Here is a 26,314-nt window from a genome sequence, read left to right as displayed (position 1 = left end):
TTATTCGATTGAAGAAGTAAATGGTCTAAAACTATAATTATGTTGTTTTGGGCTGTAAACACATAAAAATGAGTTACTTTACATATGAAAGCCAAGAAGCAATCTGAACTATGCCTTGCTGGAGACCAGTAATGAATCTATTTTAATACTATATAAGCACATAGAAATACCCTCAGTGAAATCATGCTTTTATGGAATTCTCCACAATTTCAACTGATTAGGTTGACAACTATCTATAGTTTCTTTCTAATAGAGAAAACAAAAAGCAAGGATTTTCGATACTAAGTTTTCAGATGGTATGTCACAAAAGTTCTAAGCCAGTTCTGCTGATTTGTATCTTGTTTAACCAAATGGTTTTTTCACTGGTGCCAGCACGTTAGCAATGATAAGCGCTGTATGCATTTAGCTGTGCATAAAGACTACGAACAAAGTGCACTGAATTCAGGTTGCAGCTTAGAAGAGGGGTTGGCATACCTAAAACCAAGCTAAGCAAGCAGCATTGGTGCAGAATTCAAAGCTTTTCTTCCATCTGAAGAGTATATGCTGTTAATGCAACAGTTCCTGAAGTATGGTTATTTAGCTGCAGCTCACTGCTAGCATAGGTGTCATCATAGAACCATAGAATTGTTTGGATTGGAAAGGACCTTTAAAGGCCATTCAGTCCAACCCCCCTGCAAGGAGCAGGGACGTCTCCAACCAGATCAGGTTGCTCAGAGCCCAATCCAACCTGGCCTTGAACATTTTCAGGGATGGGGCTCCACCACCTCTCTGGGCAACCTGGGCCAGTGTTCCACCACCCTCACTGTAAAAAAAAATTTCCTAACGTCCAGTCTGAATCTACCTCCATCTGTTTTAAAACCATTACCCCTCATCCTATCACAACAGGCCCTGCTGAAGAGTTTCTCCCCATCTTTCCTGTAGGCCCGCTTTAGGTATTGGAAGGCCGCTATAAGGTCTTCCTGGAGCCTTCTGTTCTCCAGCTCAACAGCCCCAACTCTCTCAACCTCTCTTGACAAAACATACTTCTGCCCTTTGCATTCAATGGTAGCATGTTGGGGACAGTCACATCATGAGACTTGCCTTTATCGTGTTTGCAATTTTCTCTTTGCAAGAGTACTAGGATGAGCAAGTAACGACATTTGATAGTGGCACTTCAGCTATCAACGGCGTTGTGTTTCATCTTTTCCTCTCTTAGGCTCTGAGGATGTATTATGGAAATTATTGTTTTTAATGGAGCAAGAGTTTTGAACCAAGCCAAGGTCACTTAGGGATTCAACACTAACATAAAGAGAGAAGATAACAGGAGAAGATAACAGGTCCCCCTTTTATTTTGCATTCAAACAAATATAAAGGGGAAGTAATGAACTGGCCAGAGGCATCAGGGGCAGAAGGAAGGAAGAAGGCTTAAAGATTGCCTTTCCTGTGCAGTATTACATTAGCTTAATAAGAATTTAAAATTTTGTGAAACAATAGCTTGATTCAAATCTGAGATTTTGAAGACAATATTCTATAAGTACCGTAAGCAACATATATTAGCATGGAGACTCTTAACAATAACTTTTATTTTTTAGTGATATAAAAGATTTATCAGCTGTTCCACTGCTTCTAGACCACAGAGCTCTGGTGATGCTCTCCAGTGTGTGGTTCTACCCCACAGTGTCCTATAGAAATTAAAACAAAAACAAAACAAAACAAAAGTCTTTTGTATCTTTAACATAATATTGGAGATAAATTCTCTTTGAGAAATCAAAGATTGGACCAGATAATCTTTTAAGATCCCTTCCAGCCTGGGCTATGATATGATTCTGTGAAATTCTTAATCTACTAAGTTATCAGCATGAGAAATCATTTTCTGCTGCATCCCAGAGGATCAGTTGTGTTGTGTTAGCTATAGACTGTTGCTGTGTCCCTTCAGCTTTACAGGTGGCGTGTCATTTTGGGGACAAAATTCACAGTTTGGCAGTGAATATCACCTGATTCTGCAAACAAGTCCAGTGAAGTGAGTGCCGCTATATCTGTAGGTACCTGCTCATTGACAGCAACAAGATGCTAACGAACTTGTCCCAAATTTGTCCTGAGCAATGATGAGTCTGTGTATTTGCCACCTGTTTGTACCCTTCTGTGCCGTACTGTGCCTTCCATTGCTCATGAATCCCTTTTCTTCAACTCCTGCTTTGCTTTTGCAGTCAGTGGCAAAACTCTCAAGTTGCTTTAATGGGCCCAGGATATTGGTCTGGTGTGAGTTAGTTACAGTTTTAAAAGGCTTCTAAGTGCCTTTAACAAAACAGCAATCTTGTGAAATTTGTGGAAACAGGGTTCGCTCTCTTTAAAAGCTCTGTGCTATTATAGCTAGATGATTAAATGATCTTGGAAATGTTAAGAGGAGATAATCTCACTCTCTGTTCTGTCAATGTCAAAAACTACAGGGCCTGTATCCTCCACAGATTATTTGTTGGAGACTAAGTTGTTATTATCACTTGAAAGTCATGATGGCGCAGTGATTGCTTAAGCAAAAGGTGCCACATTCTTGGTAGGAGAGAAATGTAATCTTTACTTGATGTTCTGATTGAATGTAAATATTATTCATGGCATATAGCTGAGTCCTCTTCCGTAGTGCTTTTATGGCTAGGGCTTCATTGGTCTTGTATTGCTGAGCTACATCATTTCCTAAATATATCATCTGGATTGGAAGCACTTAGCAAATTCTGGATTGACAGTATATGGATCAGTGAGGCTGGAAACCATTTATCTTTTAAATTATCTAAACATATTCTTCCCACCATGCCTACCTTAGTTGTTATGTTTGGGTCATAGCTTATACCGTACAGGCCTCTGTTGATATTTTTCTGAGAAGACGTAGTATTTTACTAGGTATCAGTAAGGAGGAGAAAGCTGTCAGAAAGACTCCCAGATTCCCTTCCTATCTTGGCAAGTACAGGGGTGGATTTTCAGTGGCAATTATGTACTCAGAGGGCAGGAAAGGTCACAGCTTATGTCCAAAGTGCCAGGCCGATCCTGGCCTCGTGCGAAGATTACTGGTATTTCATTTTTAAAACTGTGTCCTTCCTGAGTCCAAATTTGTATGGAATGTCTTTGTGTGGTATTTCTAACCCCACTTCAGTTGCCATTTCATCATGTACCCCTTGAAGGAGACATCATTACATCATAACTGATCAGTCTGAAAAAATGTTCATTTTGTCCTGACATACACAAACTAGAAACACTGAAACATAGTTTATGAAAGGGATCAGCAGCTTCCACCATAAACTCCAAAAATAAACTGTGGACAGAATTTCAATGGCTTGAGTCAGATTTTTGAGCAGGAAGCCATGGCATTGGGGTGCAATGCTTCCTGGTTTTGGAGCCCACAAGAATAGCCGAGAGCTGTCACTGCACAGAGGCAAATCAGAGTATTATTTACAATTTATTTTCTATTTCTGTTATGCCTTCTTTGCAAGGATCTCAGACAACTTCACTGCTAAGGACTGCAGGATAAAAATATTCCTTCCTTCAAGTGAGCCTTGCAGCTCGTTGCATAAACCAAGCCAAGACTGGTTAATTACTCATTGCAAAGCACCCACTGAATGCTGAAAAGTGTCTACACCTATTGGTACATACAGATTTCGTATTTAAAAGTTCTGTTTGCGATATGCCTACCTTAACAGGTTTTAAGATGTGTCTTCCAGGAGCGGTGCTCAGCTCGCTCCATTAGGGAAATAGTATTCGTTTAATGGCATAACATGATTTACACTGGTGTAAGTGAGACTGGAATCGGGGCCTTGATCTTTTTAATACAAATTCATCAATTCTGTTAGATAAGAGATGAAAGGAGTCCATGATGTTCTTCAGTCATCTCTTGAAGCAAAATCATTTCATTCGTTCCAGGTAGTAAGAGGTCCCTGCTCCTGCAGTTAGCTCCAGAGATGAAACCTTGGGTTGGTGACCAAAGCTCTTACTGGAGTTATTTATTTTTCATGGACAGTGATCAATGATGGGTGCTAATAATGACAGCAGTGATTTTGAAGTTAAAAGTTAAGAATGTAAAACTTAAGACTAATATCTTCCTCTGGTGCTAGACTGAGCACTATGTGTTTAAACACATGCATTCTTTGAATTCAAACCATTTTATTCTCCTTTTAAATCCACACCTTGATGTTGATCTGACGGTGGTGCAAATGAGAAGGTCACAGAGGTCTCTCTGATGTAAAATCAAAGTGAATTCAGAAGCACAGTGCTGATACTGGACTAGTGTAAAATACAGAGTACATAAACATAACAAATAGATGGCACATACAAAAGTATATCAAGTGCCAAATGACTACAGTACTGCAAATTAACTGCTGTGGCAGGAAAGCTTGCAGTGCTGTTCAGAATGGAAAAGCAGAGCTCGATTACAGAGATCATAAAATAATTGTCTCCCTTGATCTTCAGCTCCCTAAACCAGGAGAGGCAGAAAGAGCCGGCTCTGAACAAACAATCTTTTCTTGGTGATGGATGTGGCACTGCTTTGTCCAGTAAAATGGCTGATTTACTAATAGGAAAAAAATAAATCTTTTGTGATGACATCAACCTCTCTAACCCGCTAAAGAAAGTGCAAACAGATGAGTATCTCTGTGGCTGTGAGTGATGAAACCAGTCTAGAGAAATACCAGTAGCGTGTGACGGGAACTGATACTGCAACATGCAGTAACATCACCAGCACCCCCATTAGGATATATTCATTTTCTTTGTGCCAAGAACATGACCAATGATGCTGCATTGTTTGATTTAGGAGATAAAAAGGTAACAGATGTTTTATACAAATGTAAAATGTGCCCAGTGAAGCCTGGACAGATTTAAATTCTTTACACTTTCCTTTTTATTCAATGCCAACAAAATTAAGGGACTTTTGATCCTACTAGTAATTTTTGTAAAAAATGTAAGATACCTGCTTTGTGAATTTTTAAGGGAGAGAAATATTTTTTTTTGTTTCTGAGATGAGAATGTATTTTTAAAAAGAAAAATTTTTTCTTTATATATGAAACTCCATACAAACTTTGATACTGATCATCTTTTTCCTGAAGACTAATCTGATGTGTTTCAAAACCAATTGCAACCAGGTCTGGTTGATTTAAACTGGCGCAAACTACCGATATAAACCAGGTAAAACACGTACATGAGAACAGAATGAGGGCCTGCGTTGTTGGCAGAGCAGGTAAATACAGCTCAGAAACTTATTTGTGGCATTACATAGTTTGCAGTAAGTCAAGTACATCAAAATATTAATACCTATCGCATACCAATGCTGAGGAAAGGGTGCTTTGTTGATTATAAACAAAAATTGAAGGACTTTTGGGTGCAGCTCATCAAACACTGATTTAGGAAACGATTTTCTTCAGGCATATTTTTTCTCCTCAGTAGTCTACAAAGGCAGTTGGGTAATTTTTGCGGTTTCTGTATGAAATAATACTTATCCTTTAATCCTTAAATCACAACAATTGAGTATAACTTCATGTCGAAAGCAGCCAATAAAAGTAGAAAATAGGGATTAGCAAGAGTATTTTTAGATTAAAATTAGTAGAGTTGGAAAGAAGTGGCACCTAATCTCAGTACCTTCACAAGCACTGCAGCAAGCTGAAGAGGATTTGTTTTGTTTCATTTGAAGACTGGTACCATAAGTTACAAGGGAGAGAATATATTCTAACAGGGAGGATTTCACAGTAATCATAATCATAATTGAAAGTTTGTTCTTTTTTTTTTTTTTTCTGATATGTTTTAATCATCGATTCTACACAATACTTCTGCTTGGACTAGCAAAGCACATGGGAAAGAAAGTTAAACCGATCATTTTGGCTGTAAATTAGGACACTCATACAGCTGCAGCAATTGCTTTCATTTCTAAATATTAAAACAAATCACTACTCTCATTTAACCTCGAGGCACAAGATCCTCGTTGTTTATATTGTGATATAATTCACATGAGTGAATCTAAAGTTCTGATGGACCAAAATATAATTCCTCTTCCTTCCCTCCCCGAAGTGCTCAAGCTGGTTGCGTGGCCACGTTTGCAGCATGAAGGCGCAGGCTCAGTTTATGTATTTGAGAGGAAAAAGAAAAACAACCCCCAGCCTCTGGTAAACAATTTGCTTTTGAAAGAAGCATGTATTAGTTTCACATCCTGATACTTGGGATATTTCTTAAATCTTGCCTGCAGCTGTGTATGACAGGTATGAATCACAGTAAATGGCAACGACTGTCTACGCTTCCCTTTTGAGAACACACACTAATAAACTGGTTAATGTTTATATAAGCACAATGTGAGTGTGTCTGATTTACTGTACCAGTATCGACAGCTGGAGACTGTTCTACTCAACAGCATTTAAATGATCTTTGGGGTGTACAATGTATATCCCATTATCCCATTAACGACAAGGTGCAGCTTTGGGCAATAACAGAAATGTTAGTTTATTTATATGCACAATGTTTGGTTTGGTTTTTTTTTTCCTCAACTGCCTTTACAGCTTCAACAAGTTCTAGAAGAGTCAATAGCTGATTTAGTGACTCTGATAAACTAAGTAATACATTGTACACACTCATTGCTAAAGAAAGAAAAATATTGTGTTTATTTTTGTGACCTTTAGATTCAGCAAACTGGCTAAAATCAATTTATAGTTCAAAGGGGTTGGATGATACCTACACTAAGCAATGAAATTGCTTCTGCTTTGATAGCATGCATTAAAACGCAACACTAAGGTACCAGTCATTGATTTGGATACAGAATGGGGAGTGAAGGTGAGTTTGTGAGATGTAGGAGGCTGGGGAACAATTTGACAGATTTCTTGAATACTTAAGAAAAAGATTTAGAAGAAAACCAAGGAATCTCTGACCTAGTAACTACTGTTGTTAACATGAGTTCTCTTGGCAAATCACTCTGTGCAGTAAAAAGGGGACAATCATCCAGACTGTCCCTAGAGAACCGTAAATTGAATTATGACGATTTCATTGAGGGAGAGCAGAATTGGATGACTGATGAGTGGTTGCTATGCTATTGCCACTTTCTGCCTGAGGACAGGACCCAGCTTTTCTTTCATCACAGCAGAAGACCTCTTCTAATGATCAGTCCTCAGAGATTAATGGGACCAGCTAAGCTTCAGAGCTCCCTAGGGAAGATTATTGCTCAGAGTATGTACAATACTATTGAAATGCTTTAATTATCTGTTGCCTTTAGTTGTTGATATAGTTGTTCTTGCACGACACTTTGTTTATCATCATCTTCACAGGTCACCTTGAAGAACTGATGCCTTGCAGCAAAAGAATTGGGAAAGAAGGAGAGTGGAGTGATACTGGCACGTGTCATGTTCTGATCTTCCTGAGGAGGGAACATGTTTTGAAATCCTATGCCAGTGCTATGGCAGAAATACAGATGTGGTGATTCATACCATCTAGTAACTCTTGTCAGGAAGAATTCTCGCTAGTGGCAAATGAGATGGTTAATGTATTGAATTTCGATCCATATTACCAGGTATTCCTGAAATAAGGCCTGCTAGCTGCTCATCAGGTAAGAATGTTCGCGGTCATAAAAAAAAAAAAAAATCTTCAGTGTTTTACTGTAAAGTACATCAGATTGTAATGCCACATTAGTTTGTATTTTCTTACAGCCTTTGTATGCAAAAGCTTTTTAAAATTCCCAAAATTAGAAAGTACCTGGTCTGGGGACTTTGGTACAGATTCGGCCATTTCCAAAAAACCCTGCTGGACATCGGCCACAGACATATCCAATGTAAGGGGTTTTCCGATCAAAACATAACGCTCCAGGAAAGCACGGCCTGTTGGCACAGGTAGTGATATGTGACAGTGGTGCTGCATGGCCTAAAAAAGAAGGGAGTTCAAGCATGTTTATTTATAATTTCTCAAATCAAATGCATATATAAAATTAAGCGGCTTCTGCCTGAGCCCAACTAAAGCTTTAGAACTGCTTTTATTCTTTTAAAGTCTAATTAATGCAGAATGTTCCCAAACCTTGAGCCAAACATGAGAATGTCCTGTAGGCATAGTGTAACGGAACAGCTGTTTCTCATTAAAGCAAGATTTATTAGTCTGCTAATTACATGTTTTCAAGTTTATTACTCAAAGTTGTTTGGCATTTATCATGGATAATATAGAAACTGTAATTTCCAGTGTAAGTGAAAGATTCACTGAGTGAGAAGCTATTATTCAGACATCCTTTTGGTCTTTCATAATTGGAAGGTAATCATCAAACCTTACAGCACATATACCTTACTTTTAAAAATGCGCTGTCAAGTACGCATGTTTCTGATCTAGAAATCATCCTTAATGTGTCAAACTTGGCATGACAGGATTCTAATTATCTTAGAACTATGTGCAAAATTTAACATTCAGGTAGTATATAATATTTTATCACTTATGATGTCACTGAACAGCAAGTGTATATGAACTGCCCGTGAAGTATTTAATGGTGTCAAGATAGAGAACAGATTATGAATAAAATCTTAGCGATGGTTGTAGATCTTTTTTAATTGCCTCTGGTGAGGTCTCCATCATGATTCTCAAGTATTTTCACCGTTATTCTTGCACCTTACCTACAGCATTATGATGGATACCTGTAAGAGGCAAGTTCTGACGAGGTGTTGACTGGCTTGGTACAGATATGAAAAAAGAAGATGAGAAAAAAAATATCTATTTTCTTGCCCCCACACAAAAGATATGTCCAGTTTAAATTCTTCTGCTCCTTGCTTTCATGAGAAAATCAACTAAAAATGCGATACCCATTGGAACCAGGCCAACTTGAGCGGCTTGTGGGAGCACGCTTCTGCTGGAGAGTGCTGTAGTGCTCTGCCTCTGGGAAAAGCAGCTGCCACAGTCAAGTTCATACTGCAAGAGCTGATCTTCGCTTATGCTCAAATTCAGTCTTAATTCAGTGACTGCTCGTCAAATACTGAAATAAAATAGCAGCATCACTCGACTCTGGCAAGTTGGCATAAGCTGCCATTCTTATGTCTTGCTCTCCATTGATCACTAAGATTTGGAGTGATTTTGTTCTGCCTCAGAAGCGGTGCGATTTCTAGTTAAGCCTGACCACCCTGATTGCTGTCGCTGTAATGGCTCTCTTCCCATGTAAAACTGTTTATCAGCAGTCCACATTCTCGTGTGTTGAGGGGGAGTTTGATTCTTAATTCATCTTTCTGTGATATATTATAAACAGCCAGTTTATGTTTACTGGTAAGATGATTAAATATATGCTTTCTGAATATATATAACTGCAGCAACTAAAAAAGATTTCATATCCTTGTATACCTACCATGTCTATCACTTAGGTTAAAATTCTTAATTACAGGAGAATCCTTCGCCTCTAAGGGTTGCAGCAGCTGCTTAACCTCAGTCTTGTTCAAATCACCTTTGCCACTGCCTTTTTCAATGCTTAAAGCTTTTGTAATGTCAGCAGCAAGCACAGCTGTGAAAAGAAAGAACGGAGACAAGGAAACAAGGTGTTACAGCTTAGCTGTGATTGATGATAAAAAGCAACAGGAACAGCAAATCAGATAACCTGACATGAGTTTATTCTGGAAGCCAACCATCAAGCAAATAAAGGCAAATCAGGTGAGTCAGCTGCTGACATGCAGCAAAGCTTCAACACCAATATAGAAAAAATGACTATGCCCAAACTCACTGAGCTTTGTTTATCTGAGAGAGGTATTTAATATGCACCGTGATCTTTCACTGAGGTAAGGGCAGTAAGAAGGCCCAGGTTCTCATGTACTGGACACCCTTGTTACTTGGATGAAGATGCTACACCCCATGCTGGGACTTGTGCTCAAGCTGATTCCTGTCTCTCCTTGAAAGCTTCTGTCTGAAACTATGCTGTGCGTGTTTGTTGGCTTCAGTTAGCTTAGCTGCAAACTTTAAAGGTGTCAAAATAGCTGGACAAAGTATACATGGATTTAAAGAGGAAAATTGATTGGTGAAGACTGTAAAAAATAGTGATTTCTGCATAATTTTAAGGTAATTTCTTGAATGAATTATTAATTAAATAATGCAACACTCTAACAGCTGTAAAGTTACTTCAGTTTTCTGTTCCTTCCTCCCAGAAGCCTTTATGCTTGCTTCAGCATGGGAAGTATGAGTAGGTATGTTAAGTCTGTATACCAGCATCACAAAGAATGATTTCTATCCTATTTTGGGTGGACAAGGAAGCTCTCAGGTTTATTCCTTCTAATAAGTGTGCATTTCTGAAATAAAGAAATATTTTTGTACTTAAAAAAATGCAAACGAATAAATTATTTTCTGACATATTTTAAAAAGGACATTATTTTATATATCCTTCCTTCATTGGTCAAATTAGCTATAAAAATAAGCATTAGTGAAACAGATGCAAAATCACTTTGAAATAACCAATGTGGCCAAATAATAGAGCAAAAAACCCACCCCATTCTGTACAGAATTTTGGCAATATGATTGAAGGGATATTTGTTAAACCTGGCAAAGGCAGTCCTGCTGGTGCCAGGTTACAACTGATGCCCTTCTACATCAGATTTTTTTTTTCTTTTTGCTAGTCAATATGAGGAAAAGCTAATATCTTCACAGTTAATATCTGTATCTTTTGCTTCTCAGATGTCTTTTGGAAACACCACCACCAAAAAAACAAACCTAAAACACTTCAAGTGTTGATTTCTCTCCTTCTGGCCAACCAAATGTTATCTTTAGAGATATGCGTGTCAGTAAATCAAGCAGCCTGTGAGTGGGTTGCACCCTGTGCACTGAGAAGGTCTCAGTAGAAAGTCACTGTAGCTCCTCTGCTAAAGAGTCTCTTGCCCCAAAAGCAGATACTGAGCAGGAGTAAAATTGTTCCTGGCTGTTTCATTCACTAGCTGGGACCTGTGGCAGGGCTTATGCCATGCATGAGCTCAGCAGCTGTGGACTACATCCTCTGATGAAAGCACAGCCCGGAAATGGAGGTGAACGGTTGTGAAGGATTTGCATGAAGACATTCTTCCTCTTACCCTACAACGCTGGGGTTGCTCCCCAAGTATTTGTTAGTGGATGGTATATTTAGGAGCGAAATAGTGGAGAACATGGGGAATGTCCTTGGCAAATTATCAAGCTGGCATCTGGAAAATACTGTTCATCCTAATCAAAGTGAAACTAAACTGCAGTGCAAAATGGCAAACAGAGACCCATTTGCAATTATCCATATTAATATAGCATTATGATAGTTTGCTTTGTATATTTAAAGGTTTGTACTTGAAGAGAGTGGCAAAATACTCAATTAAGGATAATAGTAGTAGTAGAATTGAACCCATTCTCCCCGCCCCCCCCCCCCATCTATTAAAATAAATAATGCAAACACTTACATTTGCAAGTTTTACCATTTCCCTCCATCCCACTGGGGCAAGTTCCACATGCATATGATCCAAAGGTGTTCATACAAGACACTCCAGGAAAACAAAGACTCTCTTCGCATTCATTCCTGTCTTCCTGACAAGTAAGCCCTGTGGCAAAACAAAGAGGAGGTTAATAATCAGGAAAGATTCCCTATTTATTCCTCATCTCAAATGTTGAAGCAGACTAAGGCTTATTTCTCAGCTGTAAACTCATTACAGGGTATGTCAGTCATGTTAGCCAAATTCCCCACTGTCTCACTGAAATCTGCTTTTATCACACTTTATTACTGTCATTACTGGCACCAGAAGTGCTGAACTTGAGACTACTGCTTGTAGAAAAACTGTGCATGTTAAATAAATTATTTCCCCTGGATTTTACATTTTTTCTTGCTGCTTTTGTGGTCTTGTTTGTGTGAGATCTTTGGCATATACTGAAGAAGCCAATGAATGTCACCATTTTGGCTTTAGGATATGAAGAGCCATGTACTGACCTATTGTACTTTTCATGTCTGTGTGAACCTCACTTAACTGATAGCTTATTGTGAACCAGCCTGACAGACTCTGGCTGAAGGTAAACCTTACGAAACAATCAGATTTTTTAAAAAACATTTTTTTTTCTATTTAAAGTTAAAATTTGAAGAAACATTCTGAAAATGTCTCTGAGCCTCAGTGCTGGTGTACAGAAGATAAGCTGCTATAGGATTTGAACCTAAAACAATGTGTCTTGGCTATTGCTGATCTTGGAAATAGGGTTTTAAAAATCCCTTGAAGCAACTGATATTCAAATTCAGAGCTCTGGATGATTTAACAGATACCTATAGGGGAAGGTGACCCAAAAGATAAAATTACTATCGTGAAAGCAAATGATACAGAGTAATCACATATAATGTTGTTAAAAAACTCCCTCAGGCTTCAGGTATGCGTGCTGCTGTCTCTGTGCGCTTAAGAACGCGTGCCTGGCTATTGCTGTTTACCAGAATACGCTGCCGTGATAGCGGGTCGGAAACTAGCCCTTCTCACCTCTGTTAAGGCATGGCTTTTGTTCCTTGTAGGAGTACCCAAGGAGACTGGGACACCTGCTCAAGAGTCCAGGCACCTGCTTCAAGACATACTACCAGGTACAGACAGGCTTGTTCCACATCAGATTTCCATTTTTATTGTGAAAGAAAATTAAAGGATAAAATAATATTTTTTTTTCTTCCAAAAATAAATTTGTCACAATGGAATGAATTACAGGATGGTAAAACCAGAACATTATTATTTATCTCCTACTTCATAATCTCTCATTGCTCCAGCATTTCAGACAGCTTCCACTACTCCTTTTAAGTTAAAATAGCATCTCCATGTGAAAAACTCAAATTGAAGTCTCTCTTGATTGAGCTGCCTAGAAAAGTTAGTGACATCACCTCCTCATGCCTGCTTTGCCTTGTGGGGAAAAAGAAAAAAGAACAGTAGCACAAAAGCCATGTCCCTTTTCTGATGCCATCTCAAGCTAAGTTGTTCTGGTTTTGCATGCTTCTTGCTTCTTTCCTCATCAAACAGTGTCGCAAGGCTTAACTTACTTTTTTCTTCCCTTGTTACATTTTGGATTACTATTTCTGTTGTATAATTTAATTAGCACATTCGTGGCATCGAGCTGCTTTTCTCTGATTCTGCTTTCTGATTACGTGTTGGGAAATTATTAGACACCACATTCTGGAAAATATTGAATGAGTTTACCCTCTGATTAGATTAGTAATTATTTTCTTTCTCTGAGAATCATTTAAAGACTAAACATGATACCATAGACAATGAAAGTAGGAAATGAAGTTCCCAGTTTCAGTAACAACAGCCTCTTCTCCCCTAGTTCCCTTTCCTCCCTCTTACATGCTCTATTTTTGCTGCAAAGGGCTGGCTTTAAAATCTCAAAGATGAGAGAATTACAAAAAGCAAAGGAACACCGTAAGTAACAAGCTAAATTTTAAAATTCAGTCACTTGACTGATTTTTGTAATGTGAAGGTGGAACTATGGAAGAACTTGTTTTCACTCAGAGAGATTTGATTTTAAACAGTATCTGATCAATTTGGGCATAATGATAATTCGGCTGAGTCTGAGGACAAATATTTGCAAAGTCTGAAACTTGACTGAAGGTTGCCAAAGAAGCAGCAGAAATGGACAGAAAACCGTCTGCAACAAGAAGTGTCAATTCTTCCATTTGCATGAACTCCAGTGCACTGCAGCACAAGGGAGTCTCCCTTCTCTTGGCGCTGCTACCATACAAATAAAAATAATAGGAATAAAACATCTTGAGGTTGCAAGGTTGAAACATCTGTTTCCGTGCCAGCTCTGTTTCTCCATCCCTGCATGGGAAATTGCCTGAGAAGATAAAGTTCTTTTATGCCTCAAGAGCAGCTGACCACCTACAGAAGCAGAGAAAAACTTTTTGACTGTGTCCACATTAAGTTGACTCTAAAGGAACAGGCAACATCATTTAGGGACTCTATGGCTGTAACCCATCATGAACAAATCTTGGGGTTTTTTTTTTTAGTTTCCTGAAAAGTAAAATGAAATTATAATTCTGTCTTCCCCCTGCTCCAATTTTATATTAATCAGTGGTACATGGGGAAAGAAAGAATGGTTTTGTGATTGAGATACAGTTTTCAAGGATGTGTTCCGTTCTCAGGCAGGTGATGGTCTTGCTTTCAGTGGCCAAAAGAAGAAACAAGAGGAATTCTTGTTACCTTGTGAACATCAAAGAAAAAACGAGTGAGCTCTGAACACTCAATGAGATAAATATGTGTAAGTCTCTGCAGAAATTTAAAGTAGTAATAATTCTGGCGTCACCTTTGGTCAGATTTTCCGGTGGCTTCTCTCCCTGCCTTGCTCCCGTTCCTACCTTATACCCTTGCACTGCCGGAAATACGCCGATGCACTGGGATTGCTACGCTTAGCAACGCCCTGTGTTCCCTGCGCTGCTGCTTCTCTTGCAGTGGTGTTTGGGAAGCTCTCAAAAGAGTTAACGTTTTGTTTCTACTACCTGTTCATTGGCATTTGCAAGGATTTGACGGTGAAGTGGTGCTGTCACTTGAGCCGTACAGCATTGCCTTCTCATTAGATTATTGATGGTTTTCTGGGGAATTGAGACATAAACACAGCACTGTGGATGAGCTTTTATTGTTGTCACAGAACCTGCCCTGAAGTAAAATCATCTTCTTCCCAGCTGGCTTTCAGCTCCACTTGCTTATAATTTTTCACCTGCTGTTAAAACTTTGAGATATATTCCTGTTTCACTCAATTGTATCTTTTTTTTTCCTGTTGTTGCTTGTGTTTTAGCATTTTTGGCGAGGGAAGTACAGCAAAACCAATGGGCGCTTATTTAACCTGGTAAGAATTGAGGGTTCAGGAAAACCCAGCGTGTGCCCATCAAGGTGTCCAGTGCCCTTGTCTCTAGTCAGCTGTGTGCTGTTTGCAAGCGTGTTATTCTGATATTTCATTCTTTGCTGTTTGTATAAGAATGAGCCCCACGTTTCCGAATATGCTCCATGCAAATTTATAAATAATGCATTGTAATTACTGCAGACAATTTTATGTGGGATAATAAGAGCTTGATTTTACTCCATCTATGTGCAATACCGCACAAAGTGAGAAGGGCAGCAGTGTGATGATCAAACAACAGGAGCAGATCCACTGAAGTTATTAACTCATTGAATTATATAACGTTTGTTCATTTAATCCACCCCTTACAGGCAATGAAGAATTGTTCTCATTGTGTATTTCCAAGAGTTTAACCAAATACAGCCAAAGGGGTTCCCAGATTTGCCTGTGCACATAGGAATGCTATTTCCAGGGGGATTCAAGGTATTCTGCATATGTTTGTTTGGTTTGGGGATTTTTATATCTGGATCAAACTTTCATTTTCTAACTTTATTCTCCGTGCTTAGGCTTGCATGTTCTTGCATCAGTAGAGTCTTTGCTGGCACAAACACTTTGGATAGCAGCAGGCTTTGGCTATTTGATAGCGTTACCCAGAATCAATACTCTCTAGGTGTCATACATCTTTTAGGCCATTTTTCTGAACTTCCACTTCTGAGTGTTTTTTTTTTATTATTATTTTTCATTTCTGATGGAATTTGATAGTTAAGGAAATTTAGACTTGCAGTCCCACATGACCAAAACAAGGAAGGTTTCATGAACAGCTGAAAGGCAGAAAGGGTGCCTTGGTGCCCATATGAGCCCATTGAGTAAAATCTGTTCATTACTTTTGTTTATAATTGAGATTCTTCTATATATACACACTACAAGCAGTAATAATTATATGCATTTCATGTTACTTCTACTGGATTTTTCAAACCTATAGCACTGCACAGCAGCCAATATTGTGGGTCTCATGAATTCATTCGTGCTTTCCTATGTGAGGAGTAGGGTTTTTGATAGGTTCAAGGACTGAAATCTGAGCTTAGCTTATGGTGTTTTGTTTCTTACTCTGCTTCTGAAATGGTTCTGATCCAAGAGCTGTTCTAACACAGTGTCAGTTAGCACCTTTCACTTGCGGAAGACTAAATTGATAAGAATGGATAGCAACACAATGTCTTTACTTTCCAATTACTGTTATTTTAACTGGCCACTTGTCTGCAAAGCTAAGCAACATCCAGATTTAGAAATCCTGTTCAAATCCTGTATGTTCAGATTTGCCTTGTACCTCCTGAAGAGCTGAACTGCAAGTGAAAAGACCACAACTTCCATGAACATCCAGGAGAAGGCGTGTTTGGACCAATGTCAAACTCTGTTATGTTGGGAGCAAGTGTTGTGACGCACAGCTGGAGCCTGGGTCCTGGCTTGGAGAAGGTGCTAGGCACTCTGTGAGACCCGAGAGCAACTCAGCTCAGCCAAACTCCAGAAGCTTAATGCAGCAGGGAGTCTAATGGCTGGCTCTGCTGGTGCCAGTCTGCAGAGCATGAGGGAGTTGTTGTCTGTGTGCTGTCACAAGTGCTTTTCCATGTGTATCAATCATTCACAGATGTCCTGAGTGCAGTGAAGATTACTATAAATTGCATTATAGGTACACAACTACTCTCTCCTCATCTATGTTATCTATTAGATGCTTCTCTTTCTCCTCACACTTCAGGTCTTCCCTCCATTCCTGTTTGCACTCTGTGTCTTGCAACAACCTCTTTGGTCTCACTGCATTTCATTTTCCAACTGTTTGTGCTTTTCATTCTGCTTTTCTAAAATAATCTCTTTTTTTTTTGTTTTGGTGCAGTGATCATCCCTTCATCTCTTAAAATCATATTGTGGCCAGCTCTAAGCAGTTTAAAAGGCTGGGTTTTGTTCCAGCAGCATATCTGACAACCTGATGGGCTTGTGGGTTTCTAATGGTTAAGTTTAAAGAAGCTTCAAGTAGGACTAAAGGACAATTTATTTTTGCATGTTCTCCAAATCTGCTTCTCCTTCCTAGACCTGCAAAAATTATTAATTCCCAGTTCTTTCATTGTCTTAATTTGGTCAAATCCTGAGGAGTGCAAAAGGGTCCTGAATCCTTGCCTTTTTTCTCTTTCACTCTTTCTCCTCCGAGCTCATCTCATGGAGGGACGAATCTGTGGGAAATGAGCAGGTAGAAACCGAGATCAGGAAGGTTCATGGTCTCCTTGAATGATCATTTCAGGACCACAGAGCATTAGGTAATTTTTCCTCCCTTGAGCACGGATAATTAGATAGCTGGTTTTACACATTTTCTATTGATCTAAAGTTAGCTTTAGACATGGGAGCAGAAGAGGAGGCTTATGCAGTACATTTGATAGATGCTTATGGTCATGCTGCACTCAAAAAATCCTGTAGCGTGATACAGCTCTAGTTAAATCAGAGGTGAAAACAGTGAGGTATTACCTCGCAGACCAGGGGGACATTTACAGAAATAGCTATCCACTCTGTCCACACATGTTCCCCTGCCACAGGGGTTTGATTTACAGTCGTTAGTATCTTCCTGGCAAAATTCTCCATCAAATCCGTTTGGACATAAGCACAGGTATTCACCAAGGCCTGGAGGGAATTTAATATTGGTAACACATGTTCCACCATTGAGGCAGCCGCAGGGCTTCACTCCAACCTGAGGAAGGCAAAAGAGAGTCATGGTAAGATTCCTCCAAATAATTGCACCTGAGAGGTATATTGTTACCCTTTAGGAAGGAACAGATTTGCAGTGCAAATATGTTATCTAGTATTATGAAAACTTATTTCTAGCCAATTTCATTTGCCTAGATATATGGTCTCATACTCAGCATACTTATTTATTTGACTGAAAGCCTGACTTTAAAGGGAAATTTTTTTTTCATCATTCAGGGGCATATTCTGACTTCTTATAAGAAAAAAAAATACTATTTGCTATGACAGCAGTTTTTACATAGTATCTGAGGGGAGAATTTGTTCCTTATTCTTCAAAAAAGAAATGGGAAATCTTTTCTCTTTGCCTGCCTGCCCTCCTTACTGTTTCGCATTACAAATGGCTCCCAGGCAGGAACATGACTGTGGTGTTCCTTAGCTGGTCTCTCTCTTCAGGGAAGAGAGGTCCGTAGTTGTGTTTTATGTATGTACAAGAACAGCATTTCCACAGATTCAGACCTGTGCATTACCTCACCTAGTTAAACATGTTGAAATGTTTCCATTAAAAGCGCATCTAGACTCCGGTTTCCCCTTTGATATGTGGGTTCAGCAGATCGGTATTTTTGATGATAGTGGTTTGCTTGAGTAAAAATAGGAATCTTTAGGAATAAAAATCTTTTCTTCACAGAACTGTTCTTATGTCAAGAGTCTGCATCCCACTTTATTAGCTCATCCAATCACAGGATTAATATTAGGCTGTACAATGAAGACAAAGCAATGCACAAGCTCTGCCAAGAAACTTAAAGTGTGGAGTAATGACTTAAGAGCAAGACATCCTCTAAAAATATCATTGAAAATGAGTTATAATCTCCCTTTTATAGCTAAAACTTGGTCTTTTATGTTATATGCTTTTTTTTTCTGCAATCCAAATGCAGAATGTGAATTTTAAAGCAGATTAATGAACCATTAAAAGGCTCTGCCAGAGTGTTCTTTCAAACAGCAATCAATAGCACTCTCTCTTGCTCCTTGTATATATAGTTTCTATGTTCTCAGAGATATTTATTCCATTAATTGATCATTATTGCTGTGCTGGATAATACACACTTATGAGGAAATAGCTGAAGTCTTACTTTTCAAGACAGTAACAAATTATTAGCTGTAATGAAAATTGCACCGAAGCAAGGGCATGATAAACACGTTTGTTTTGTTTTTTCTTTAAAGTATTCGTTTCCTTACCTCAATAGAGTATTTGCTCTGTGCGTTGCATTCATCCGCCACAGTGAATTCAAAGGTCTGCATTTCTTCTGAATCAGCTTTCCAGATAAGAAGGCCAGCAGGAGAGAGCCTGGCATCCTGTGGCCCAGCCTCTAAGATGAATAGCACAGCTGACCCTTCTGGATCCACTGCTATTAACTGGTAAACAAAATTCTCACCAATAAATGTCAGCAGCTGGCTGGAGGGAGCGTGGAACACAGGAGGCAGGTTGTCTAAACAGCAAAAATGAAACCATGATTACATCAATTCCAGTTTCTCCCATGTAAAGATTCACCGCACGGCTCTTTGTAGGAGTGATCTCAAAGAAAAAGGTACAGAATGTACCCTCTGACTGATGGAGGAAGCAATTTAGATGTTAGAGGCAGCAAATGGCTTTACCAAAAAGTACACCTTTTCTTTTTCCATGTCCCATACTGAACTTTTCTCCCATACAGAACTTGGATTACTTTTGATGTCTTACCTGACATGTGGGAGAAGATCAGATGAGACTTTTACAACCTCCCTGTAGTCCCTAAATTCTTACTAAAAGTTTTATTAATTATATTTGTAATACTTATGTATATATATATATTTTTATTCCATCTACCACTCTATCTATCTACTCATTTAAGTGTAAGTAAACTAAATCTCAAAAACATTGAATGAAAAATGAATTGAGTGGGCAACTCAGGGGGAAAAAAAGAATTGTGTAACTCCTCCATAGAGTAGACTCTCCTGCCTTTACACGTAAGTAGTAATTAAGCCTGAGCAGTTTGAATTCAGTTGAACATTTCATCAGGAATAAAGGTCTTCTCAGTGCCAGCAGAGGTACGTCAACGACGCTGAGATTCTCTACGCCAGTGACAGTAGTGCATATCATGTCACCAGTGGCACTGCTGTTTCTAGTGGTGGTGTTTACATTCAGTATTTCCTTAATGAAGAGAAAAGCCTAATTGTGCAAGACTAATTTACAGTAGAAAACAAATGCTACCTAGAGATACTTACAGTATAAATGGGTAAGGAGGACAAGGTAGAGAAAAGTATTGCATTTTATAATTAGAAACTGAGGAAAAGTGAGATCTGATGAGTACCCTGAGGTAACAGCAGCTCTATGCAGGATTAGGAATTTTGTCTCCGTGCCCTAAGCCTCCTCAGTCTCAAGCCGTCTTTCCTCTTTAACCAGCAGTACAAATTGACTTGTATTGATATTCAAAGGAATCTTCTCACAATGTAGTTTGACCATATGTTCTGGTTTTGTTAGTGAGGGGGGGCCTAAGGTGGTAGCTTCTGTAGGAAACTGCTAGAAGTCGCTCCCCTTTGTTCAGTGGACTCGGCCGGGCCTAGGGCGGACCCGCTGCTGGCCAAGGCCGAGCCAATTGGTAGCAGAATGTCCCGTGATAACGCCTCTGCGATAACGTATTTAAGTAGGGGAAAACAGGAAAAAGAGAGAGGAGAAGATGTGAAGCAGCTGAGCGGGGGGCAGAGAGGGGGAGGCGCGAGCCTCATGGGCCTTGCAGGCCTCACCCTCTGGCCTCCTGCCGGGCAGCCGACTGGGCCCAACTCGGCCCGGCCCGGCTGCAAGAAGTGGAGAGGAGATGAGAAGTGAATAAGATGTAAAAAAGGATCCTGAGAGGCGTCTGCCAGCCTGTTGTGAGGAACGGCTGCAGACGCCAAGGTCAGTTCAGAAGGAGGGGGAGGAGTAATGTGGCTCCTGGCCAAGATTCCTCTGCAACTCGTGGTGAAGACCATGGTGGAGCGGGTTGTCCCCCTGCAGCCCATGGAGGTCCACGGAGGGGCAGAGATCCACCTGCAGCCCGTGGAGGACCCCACGCCAGAGCAGGTGGAGGCCTGAAGGAGGCTGTGGCCCGTGGAGGGCCCGCTGGGGCAGCTGTTCTGAAGGGACTGCACCCCGTGGAAGAGATGACCCATGCCGGAGCAGTTTCACGGAGGACTGTGGCCCGTGGGAGGGACCCCACGCTGGAGCAGAGGAGGAATGCGAGGAGTTCTTCCCCTGACGATGATACAGCGGCGTAAAACAACGCGTGATGAACTGACCGCGACCCCCATTCCCTTTTCCCCCCCCGTGCCGCTCGGGAGGGGAAGGTAGTAGAGATAATGTTAAGCCCGGGAAGAGGGAGGGGTGGGGGGAGGTTATCTTGTTCCCTGTCTCATTCTCCTGCTAGTTTTAGAAAATAAATGAATAGTTTTCCCCAAGTCGAGTCTGTTTTGCCCGTGACGGTAACTTTAAGGATTTCTCCCCGTCCTTATCTCAAACCTTGAGCCGTTTTTCTTATATCATCTCCCCCTGTTCTCTCGGAGGGTGGGGGGAGCGGGAGAGAGACTGCGTAGTCTGGTCCTGATCAGGGCTGAACTACGACACCATAGTTATGTTTAACTTAAAGTACATTTCTCACACTGAGGATTAATTTCAAGTTACGCTCTAAAACTACAAACTATGTATGTGTTCTCATAACGACTGCATGTGTCCTTATGCCCTTATGCTTGTGGGAAGCCATCATTAGGGTTTTTTTTTTTTTTTTTTTTTGTGGTGAACATCCTTTTATCAAGCTTTGCTTTCCATAGCATGTCTTATATTATGCAATTATTTAAATGTGTCTCTCCACTCATTGCTGCTGTGCTATCAGAGCTTTCTAAACTGCTTGTCCAGCAAATTGTCCTGGCATAACTTTTGAAAGCTTCCATCTGTTAGTTTACCTTTTATTTCCTAAACACTTAAAACATGGAGCCCATAAAAGTTGTGCCCAGAGTAATAAATGAAATATTGATGCTGGGTATACATTTACAGATAAACACAAAGGTGTTAACTGGATGGAGGGTAACGAGAAGTTGTAGGCACAAAATAACATAAAATTAGATGTTCTGAAAGTAGCCTGTGAATAAGAGTGTTTCTTATTCCACAGAGATCTCCTTGCTGCACAGTGAATATATATATACACTCCCAATTATTGCAGAACTTTTCAAAAGGTTTTTTTTTTTTCAAATTTTGAAACCAAGTCTAACAAACCCTTTCTTTTCAATATTTTTAGATTTTGAACTTTTTGAAAAGGGAACCATGATCTATTTCAGATTTCCCAAATCCCTTCTAGCTTTATAAATTCCAAAACAAATGCAGTTTTAAAAAAAATATTCTGAATTTTATAAGTGAACTATCTTGGTGTTACTAATGAGTCTGTCTATACAACAATCAGGATCAGCTCATCCCTAGAGATGCTACTGCTATGGGGAATACAGTAGAAGGACAGAAAGGAGGCAAGGTTTGTGAGCCACAGACAATATCTCTCATTAGACTAAGCTGTATCCCTGGGGGAAAAACCACAGCTTTCAGGTGTACAAGCTCTTCTTCAGGTCTGGCTTAGCTGTAGGCATTTTAACTACTCATGCAGATAACATCCAATGGGATTTTTAGTTGGCCAACATTTGGGGTGGATCTTCCCGTACCTTCTCCTGACATGGAGTTTTATATTCCAAAAGCTGTGGTTTTTAGGATATAAACTAGAGGTGTATGTTATTCAAAGTGGCTCCACTGGAACAGGAATTAAAAGGACTCGTGATCAACTCTCTCCCTTCCTTTTGTGTTCTTGCTTCCAAAATTGATTTCAGACAGCTTATGACTTCTTGCTTTGCTGGAAACTGTTGGGTCCTTTCTGGTCCTTTTCAAAGGTCTTTCTGTCACCTCTGAGAAGATCACATGTGCTCACCGCTGTCTTTGGCAGTGTCTCCACTGAAGCTATGGACTCTAGCCACTGTGATACAGCTCTCACCGTTTCTGCTGCCATACCTTGCACTCTCTAGGAGCCTCTGTCCCTGAGCATCCCCAGCTGTTCCCCAAGGACAAGAGCAATCTTCCTCTCCTTCCAGAAGGATCCTGCTGACCTAGTCACCCTAAAGGAATATAAAACTGCAAACAAACAAAGCAAACTGGTCCTGTCACTCACATACCTTTCTGCAATTTGCTTGTGCTTACAGAACCTAAAAGTGCAGAGAAACTCCTTGTAGAACCAACACATGAATCCACATAAAAGCAGTGATATAATCTTTATATTGACTGGATGCAAATGTGCTCATGTAAGTGGGAAGATGCTGCTAGAAATATGGATTATCTGTAAAGCATGCGGTAAGCAATGGTTGTTGTTTACACTAGGGATGTAGCCATGAAAAAAACTATGATTAAGTCCTCAGCACTCAGGAGGTGCTTCAAAAGACAGCCTTCTCCCTGACCCCTGCCATGACGGGAGGCAGAATGAGCCTTAGGTTCCGTGGCAGTGAGGGTAATAAGTGGCTGATCCCTATCACTCAGACTCCCCGCCAAGCCAAGGTCTCTTGTGTGGCATTTCATAAGATTTGGCTCAGGGAAAGGAAACAATTCTTTCAGATACCAAAAATATACACTAGTGTTTCAAAAACAGTATTTTTCCCAAATTGTTCCCTTAAAGATTTGTACCTGCGAGATGATGACACAGGTATTTAGGGTCCATCACCTTTAGTTGACAGACTTGGGCACTGCGTGGAGCACTGGCATATAAAAATTTCATTTTCAGGTGTTATTTTGATTTTATTAATTTGAGATTTGTCAGGCTTCAGCCCGAACAAGATACATGCCCAGATGCATAGTGTATGCAGTGGAGTATTGTTTGCTTCTGGTCAGTCTGCATTTCTGGGGCACTCAATTATTTCCACTGCAAACTGTCCACATGCACTACGCAGGATAGATTCAGGTTAGCCAAATGAAAGAACGATTTCATAGACTGAGTCATAAATTCCCAGATAAGTGCTTCTAAATCTTAGAAAAAAACTGTCTTACTTTCATTAATAGACCAGGTAAACTTAGAAATTTCAGGTTCACAGAGAAGACAAGGACTGGTAGGGCTTGACTCTCCTTCACCATAGCAAAGTCCATCTATATTACAAGTATTTTCCTGCCAAAAAAGGAAATAAAAATGAGTGGGAGGTGGAGGCAAGGAAAAAAAGAAATAAGAAAGATAAGAAATTAGCAGTTAATAATTTCTGGAGATAAGCAGAAGCTCACTTGTCTCTTGAAACAATAAAACAGTGGCAATTTAAATGCTGGTACTTTCTCCTGACAGGGAGAAAACAAGACATGTAAATTTTCCACTTTCAGTTTGAGATCCTTGTAGCTTTGAGTGTTTTAGCTTAGGCAACATGTGGTGCTGCTTGTTATAGATGAATGCAACAGAATGTGATTATTTTTTTTTCATTTCCACACTCATGTAGTGATGTGATCATTATTCCCAGCTATGACTACTAATGTGATGATTATTAGGTAATGCTCAAAATTGACCCCCATGAGACTAAAAAAACCCGAGACTGGGTAAAAGCTCCTTTTGAGATTTTGGAATCCTGTTCTGGTAACTTAATTACTTCTAGAAGTTCTTTGTAAAAATATGAAAATGCAATTATATAAAAGCAGAATAAAGAAGTGCATTAGATTTTAGGCTTCCATGAGATAGCTGTAAACAACAGCTGAACACACAGATGGTGCCTAGGTCAGGCAGAACATCTCAGCAGAAGTTCCTACAGCATGCTGTGGGCACAGCAGCCTTTGAGGCCAACCTAGTCCTCTCCTAGTTAGGGTGGCCACCAGGCCCAGGGGGGCCCTGTGGCTTCCATGTGGGCTGAAGACACTTGAATTGTCTGAGAAGCAAACACAGGAACGTAATTAACAGATGTAATTAAACATTGACACCACGGGAAGGTCCTATAGCAGAGTTATGCCTTTTGCTTGTAGCCCGTGTTGGGGCACATCTGCAGGTGGGACTTTATCTAGCATAGCAGATTTACAGGAAAACACACGGTTCTGCTAGGAACACGAGAAATATCACCGCTACAGTGGGACAGCAGGAGGGAAAAGCTACCAAGACCAAAGACATTTTTCCTTTTCCCTCCTTAGAATATGCATTGCTTTTCTGAGACTGAAGTGTGTCCTGTTACCGGCCTTATGGTTTCTATCTACTACTTTATGAGTTTCTCAAACTTCTTTCACAAAGTATATTAGTAAATTTTTTAAATAATACCACTTTAAGAGTAATGGGTAAGGTAGAGAAACAAAAAGGACTCTCATAATTGCCCTGACATGATAGAACGTGACAGATCTTCAACATTAAAATCTGGATGTTAATTAGGTTTTATTACATGATTGTTTTCAAAGGCTTGATGTTGTGATGAAAAAGATGCCTTTTTCCTGATGTGATAGTGTGGTTCAGAATGGGCTCCATAAAAGAGGAATACAGAATGTGAAATGGCCCGATATAAAATGTCCCATAATTGAAACACCTTTTCTGAAAGCAATTTAGGTATTACAAAGTAATGTTATAAGACGAGTAATTAGAATGTGGTCTGATGCAATTGGAAGCCTAGTTCAAATAGTCCCTTGAAGCATCTTAGGATAGAAATTATTGCAATCCCTAAAGAACACCAGCATATTGAGAAAACATACATATTTCTGAGTTTCAGAAATGTAGGAATAAGGAAAGCCTTTGACAAAAAAAAACCACTCTCACTTTAATTGAAATGGTTCTGACACAATTATTTTAATCTGAAATGTAAGTGGTTTGGCCCTCATTTGGGCCTATAAAGTAATTTCAATTCACTGATTTATTTGGAAAAATGTAACTTTATTTTATTTTGGTAACTGGTATGTTCTTGCAATCAGTCCAAGTTTGAGAACTGTATTTTCCCTTTAGTGTTAATGAGAACAGTGAGGAAAATGAGTTAAGATGTACCTGATTAATCTTCATTTCAGAAAAATGCAGACTCATGGTCTCCTATTCATTCATACTTGCCTCAGGATAGGAAAGCGAGATCAGCACATTCAAATATCCCACCCAGTACTCTCCAAAAGTTTCTTTTGGAGCCCCACTGAAGAACAGAAAAGTTGTCTAATGCAGCTCTCTAGAAAACAAGAGCAGGGAAGCTCTTTTTTTAAGGGATGGGGGTTGTTACACTAATAAGTCCACAGGAAAACTGAGGGTGAAGGTGCTCTCCAGGCAGTTCCTAGCATGTTGGCAGTTTAAAATGTAGGGCTAGACTTTGGATTACGGTTTTGAAACTGTCACAGTACTATATGTGTGTACTTAGCGGTGTTTAATGCAAGCAAGAGTGTTTTATGCTCTCTCAAGGGTGTTTTCACGTGACAAAAATGGTATAACATGCGTCTTAGTGTGCCTCTTGCTAAGGGAGAAAATGGGTATAGAAATTATATACCTTACAGCTACAGTGCCCTCGCCAAACGAGCTAGGAGAGGTAAAATAGCAAAGACACTTCAAAAATGAAGTTAAACTGCCTTTCAGGGAAGACTCCTCAGTCTTATTTACTTCCATTAACAGCTGCAAAGTGTAAATATTGTCAACCATGGTCCTTCTGGAAATGTCTGTCTGAGAAGGGTCCATCATAAAGCATGCTCTATCAGGTATTCATGCCCCAAGTAAATATGAAAAAATATAAAGTATCACAGACAGGTGATTGTGCAAGAGAGAAAAGAAAAGCATTAGGCTGTGCGGCTGACCTACGAAATAGATTTTCCTCTTCTAAAGCAGTTATTACACACAGTACATCAAAGGCAGGGAGA

The 26,314-nt window shown here is 39.7% G+C and overlaps 1 protein-coding gene across 3 annotated transcripts in view; it reads right to left on the bottom strand.

Annotated features, from left to right (window-relative positions):
• LOC104484339 (von Willebrand factor D and EGF domain-containing protein) overlaps positions 1–26,314 on the bottom strand; it is a 186,239-nt gene that overhangs the window by 54,748 nt on the left and 105,177 nt on the right. For all 3 annotated transcript variants that reach the window (XM_086751479.1, XM_086751480.1, XM_086751481.1), the window contains exons 15-20: positions 23,531–23,645; positions 18,691–18,941; positions 17,242–17,461; positions 11,349–11,486; positions 9,299–9,451; positions 7,684–7,848 (exon numbers count right to left, since the gene is read on the bottom strand). In XM_086751479.1, coding sequence (XP_086607605.1) covers positions 7,684–7,848; positions 9,299–9,451; positions 11,349–11,486; positions 17,242–17,461; positions 18,691–18,941; positions 23,531–23,645 — 1,042 coding nt within the window. The remainder of the gene's footprint in view (positions 1–7,683; positions 7,849–9,298; positions 9,452–11,348; positions 11,487–17,241; positions 17,462–18,690; positions 18,942–23,530; positions 23,646–26,314) is intronic.

Source organism: Chlamydotis macqueenii, chromosome 6 (genome assembly GCF_036417535.1).
Source record: "Chlamydotis macqueenii isolate bChlMac1 chromosome 6, bChlMac1.mat, whole genome shotgun sequence".
Classification (NCBI taxonomy): Eukaryota; Metazoa; Chordata; class Aves; order Otidiformes; family Otididae; genus Chlamydotis; species Chlamydotis macqueenii.
Note: the sequence above shows the minus strand (reverse complement) of the source record. Positions and strands in the feature narration are given on the sequence as shown.